The sequence below is a fragment of the Cannabis sativa genome, chromosome 1, assembly GCF_029168945.1.
Source record: "Cannabis sativa cultivar Pink pepper isolate KNU-18-1 chromosome 1, ASM2916894v1, whole genome shotgun sequence".
Classification (NCBI taxonomy): domain Eukaryota; kingdom Viridiplantae; phylum Streptophyta; class Magnoliopsida; order Rosales; family Cannabaceae; genus Cannabis; species Cannabis sativa.
Window position 1 is genome coordinate 59,221,549 of NC_083601.1, and position 5,415 is coordinate 59,226,963.

Here is a 5,415-nt window from a genome sequence, read left to right on the forward strand (position 1 = left end):
TTATACAATTGGTATACCTTCTAGGCCTTTTCCCAAAATTCATCGTGGGTTCCTGGTGGTGATTCACAGACATATATATATAAAATATATATATATATAATGTAACCCTTTTTCAATATTTTTTAATTATGTATTTAGTTTGCGAATAAAAATTAGGATAAACTATTATTATTAATATTATATAAAATCGCAATTATTAAATTAAAATATATAAAAAATACTTAATTATACCCGGTATGAGATCTCTGGGTGTACAAAACAGGTCTATTTGTTGTCTAAGTCACCTCAAGAGTCCAGGGGATCAAGCATACGTGGAGGGTGAACCTGCTCTATGACTATCAAAGTCTTCAACTTTATTAAGTGTAACATTTCTATTATATATATATATATATATAGTCACTTTTTTCTTTTACAGTTTAATATTGTAATTTTATTTTTATTTTCTCAACTTTTATTATTATTATTAAAAAAAGTTTAGCAATAAGCTAATATGCATTAAGGTCTCCGATAGGTATATTCATGGAATTGACTAGTCAGTGTTGCCAATAATATTTCCACCGTCTTTTTGACTCTTTTCTTTTCAAGAATAGCAGTAATAAGAGTTCTGCTTATCTTTTGGCCACATATATACAACATATTGTATATATAGAGAGAGAGATATGAGCATTACTTCGTATCACTAAGAAGAAGCATATGTAGCTTCCTAACTCATTCATCATATTCTTGTTATTCTCTATAGACTCACTTAAAAGTCCCTCATGGAAGCCAAAGGGTATACTCAAGATGGTACTGTTGATCTTCGTGGACGCCCTGTTCTTGCTTCTAAAACTGGGAAATGGAGAGCTTGTGCTTTCCTTGTCGGTAAGCATCCCTAATATATATATTATATAGATAATAGATATAGACATAGATATGTTTATACTCTTTTGTCTTATTGGTACAAAAAGCAAGGAAAATTAAGCTGACATTCTGTGTTGTTTGGTCCTTTTGAATATTGCTCATAACATATCTATGTCTCCCAAACCAATAAGGAAGACCTTAAACATAACGACTTAACAGGCTTAATTGGCAGTAATCCATCTGAGCTTGATGCTTGTTGACTGGATAGTATAGAAAATGGAATTAGCTGATGAGACTGATTTTCTTCTATTATTCAGGCTATGAAGCATTTGAGAGGATGGCCTTTTATGGCGTGGCTTCAAATTTGGTGAATTACTTAACAACACAGCTTCATGAAGACACAGTATCTTCGGTGAGGAATGTGAATAACTGGTCAGGTGCTGTGTGGATGACACCAATTCTTGGAGCTTACATAGCAGATTCCTACATTGGTCGTTTTTGGACATTCACTGTTTCATCACTCTTTTATGTCATGGTAAAATTATTATTATATAGAACATCCACTAGCTAATTACTTTAATCATCTTTAATTAATATATTATTTTAATCTCGAGATAAGGCATGCTGTTTTTTATTTATTTTTACTTTTATCATGGTCATTAACTTAATTATATGATCAGAATATTCCAAGTACTTATAATTAAGATCATTACAGCCACTACATTTTTATCTTCCAAGTTCACTTTCCCACTTCACCACCTGTGTGGACAAAGTTATATTGTTATGATTGCGTAAAAATCTCAACCACCAATAGACAGTATTAAAATTTGCCAGTGGGACCAATTAGTGGGTTAATGGTTTGATAAATAAAAAGAAAAAAAGAATGTTTAATAATTTGTTTTGTTATCTGGCTACCTGCACGAGTGAAAAACTTATGCCTTTTTAGTGCTATTTAATAACTAGGACCATTATCTTGCATATGTGTTCACATACATATATATAGTAGTTATGCTGTCCATATTACCGTAAATATGAATGTGTTCCGTTTTAATGCTCACATTCATAGAAAATGAACTTCAACTGATTCGAAAATGACAGAAAATTTTGTATTCATCCATAAAAACATTAATTATTGAGAATCATGAAGCAAAACTCTTTGAAATAAAACATAAAGGAAATCATCAAAATGTAATGACTGATTCTTAAACCAGATCAATAGAACTGTATGGTTTGTCTCTGCCACGTGATGTGTCCCACATGCACTATGCACAATGGTTGGTAGATATGTGTTTCAATTTTTTTTTTTTTTCATTAATAGTCAAAGGTTACAACCATCTCTTCTCTGTTTTTCTCTTTCCCAAATTAATGTATACGAACATGTTTACGAAGAAAACTTAACCAAGTCTACTTCTGAACAGGGAATGATGCTATTGACTTTAGCAGTTTCACTAAAAACCTTAAAACCAACTTGTACAAATGGGATCTGTAACAAGGCCTCTGGTTCACAAATAGCATTTTTCTATGTGGCTCTCTACACTGTAGCAATTGGAGCAGGTGGAACTAAACCCAACATATCGACCTTTGGAGCAGACCAGTTTGATGACTATGACCCTGAAGAGAAGAGGCTCAAGGTTTCATTTTTCAACTGGTGGATGTTCAGCTCTTTCTTGGGTGCTCTAATTGCCACTCTGGGACTTGTTTACATTCAAGAGAACTTGGGATGGGGTTTAGGATATGGGATTCCAACAGTTGGTATCCTATTGTCTTTATGTATTTTCTACTTGGGGACCCCAATTTACAGGCACAAAGTTAGGAAATCTAAAAGCCCGGCTAAAGACTTAATTCATGTCCCAGTTACTGCCTTCAAAAATAGAAAGCTTCAGCTCCCTGACCACCCCTCTGAACTTCATGAGTATGAGATGCAGCATTACACCAATAGCGGAAAAAGAAAAATTCATCACACCCTAATGTTCAGGTATATCTCTACGTATTTAATACATGGCTGTTTAAATGAAGCTTTTGTATTAGAAAAGCTTTACTTAATAAACATTAAGTGTAATAGTACTGCTGAATCACATAGTTAATAAACCATACAGGTATGGATGACACTGCTGAATAACGAGTATAATAGTAGTAATGGGTGGTGTTACTGTAAATTAAACTACTTTTTGTTGTAGTTAGGATTGTACGGGTGTTGGTAAGAAATGATGGCTTTCCATGTAGCATGGAATATTCCAAAAGAATAGTCAATATATAGAAAGATTCGTCTAGTAAGATGGGGGAATTGGTAGCCTTTCACTCATGTGCATAACTAGGAAGTCTACTATGCAAAAGGAAAAGGTGGGGGTGTCTAAGGACCACATCAGGTTCAGTAGTTAGCCACTTATTACAATTAAAAAAAAAAAACCATATTCACTGTTCACTGTTCAACCCTGTTTGCATCTTTAATGAGTGCTGGGAATCTTTATATAGCCAAGTTTCTGATAGAGGAGGTATCACCATAGATGACCTGACATTCATACCCCACCACTGTCTCAGATCCAAACAAAATTGCATATCAAACACTACATATCGTTAGTGGGCAACCTCCACTATGTCACTAGTCATTGAATGAAAACAAGCTTCAGTATTAAGGAAAGTGAGTTCCCATTCTCCGCAGAAGTTAGATTATTGTAAATAGTTCTGTCAAGGAAAGAAGGACTTGATGATTGACTAATTATATGAAGGTGAATCAAACCGTGTCATTAACTGATTTCAGGTTCTTGGACAAGGCTGCAATAAAGGAGGGCACTGCAGAAAACTCAAGGCCACCATGTACAGTAACTCGAGTAGAAGGAGTCAAACTCGTTCTTGGGATGATCCTAATATGGCTTGTGACCTTAGTTCCAAACACCATTTGGGCCCAAATCAACACTCTCTTTGTCAAACAAGGCACCACTTTAGACAGACGCATAAACTCAAGGTTCAGCATCCCAGCAGCCTCACTTGGGAGCTTTGTCACACTCTCCATGCTCATCTCGGTGCCAATGTACGACCGCTACTTTGTGCCATTCATGCGCAAGAAAACAGGCAATCCGAGAGGAATCACACTCCTCCAACGCCTTGGAATCGGATTTGTGATCCAAGTGGCCGCCATTGGCATAGCTTATGCAGTTGAAGTCCGGAGAATGCATGTCATAAGACTACATCACATTGCGGGGCCTAAAGAAGTTGTCCCCATGAGCATATTTTGGCTTCTCCCTCAGTATGTTCTTCTAGGAATAGCTGATGTGTTCAATGCCATTGGATTGTTAGAGTTTTTCTATGATCAGTCCCCTGAAGATATGCAAAGCCTTGGTACAACATTTTTCACTAGTGGGATTGGAGTTGGGAATTTCTTGAACAGTATGCTGGTGACAATGGTTGATAAGATCACAGGCAGCAAAGGGTCAACCGGTTGGATTGGAAATAACTTGAATAACTGTCACTTGGATTTATACTATGGTTTCCTCTTGGTAATATCAATACTCAACATTGGGGCTTTTCTTTGGGCTTCAAGTAAGTATATTTACAAGAAAGAGTTGACTGAAGATCAGAATTGTATTCAGATTGATCAGCTAAAGCTCAAAGCTAAGCCCTTTGACACACCTCCTTTGGGTTTACAAGTATGAAAATCGTTGTTTTAGGTTTAAACTAGAAAGGTTTAGTTGATGGGCCGGGTTACATATACTGCTGTATAATATAAGCTATTTGTTTCTCTCTCCTTTTCTTTAGTAGGTATAATTTTACTATGTCCTCTGCTAGAATATATTTATAATAAGTTGGTTTGATTTAATTCCTGTTCTTTAACTTGAAATTCACTAATTAATTAGAGAGCCTTAATAATAATAATAAAAGGAATCCTATAATACCAAGGAAATTTTAGTTATTAAAAATGGTTTATTTTCCCCATTCTAAATAATCTTTGTGAGCATGAGAGTTGTGGATTCTATCAACAATGCTAAAACTTAAAATTGGGAATTCCATCCCTGATATGCCTAATGAATCTTGATTACAACACACAGTAAGAGAACACGCCACCTCATTGTACCCGTGGCAAATGACCTCACCGCGTGGTAGCGTGTGGAGCTGATGGCTTAGTGGGCTGGGCTTCAATTTGAGCTTTTGGACTTTCAAAAATATCAACTTTTCATGTATTAGGATGTACTCAATTTTTCCATTCGAATATCCCACAAATACTATTTTTCCTACAAAATTAATTTAGTACTACAATATTTTTAAATATATATTACATTGTTGGCGATGAGAACTCGACAACTAAAACTTACTTAAAAAATCAAATGTAAAGAGTACAATACTCTTGTATTGAATATGAGAACTCTATTGCAAGTAATGATTATCCAAATCCTTTACAAGTGTTCAAATGCGGCTTTATACTCGAGTTCTAATTGCTCTGAAATACAAGTGGTCCCAAAAATAAGGGAACAAAGTTGTGATTGTACCATGAGGGTCAGAGTGTCAGATGGGTAGTGGAGGAGTGTTGGTGGAATGTTAGCTTGCATCTAAAGTGAGACAAATAGTGTCTCTACTACTTGT

General features: G+C 35.3%; 1 protein-coding gene across 1 annotated transcript; it reads left to right on the top strand.

The window, feature by feature from the left end:
- Positions 1–615: 615 nt before the first annotated feature.
- On the top strand, positions 616–4,654 carry LOC133033653 (protein NRT1/ PTR FAMILY 5.1-like). The gene is made up of 4 exons (XM_061108651.1): positions 616–861; positions 1,158–1,375; positions 2,259–2,815; positions 3,599–4,654. Exons 1-4 carry the CDS (start codon positions 759–761, stop codon positions 4,488–4,490), a joined length of 1,770 nt encoding a protein of 589 aa, XP_060964634.1. The 5' UTR covers positions 616–758; the 3' UTR covers positions 4,491–4,654.
- The last annotated feature ends 761 nt before the right edge of the window (positions 4,655–5,415 follow it).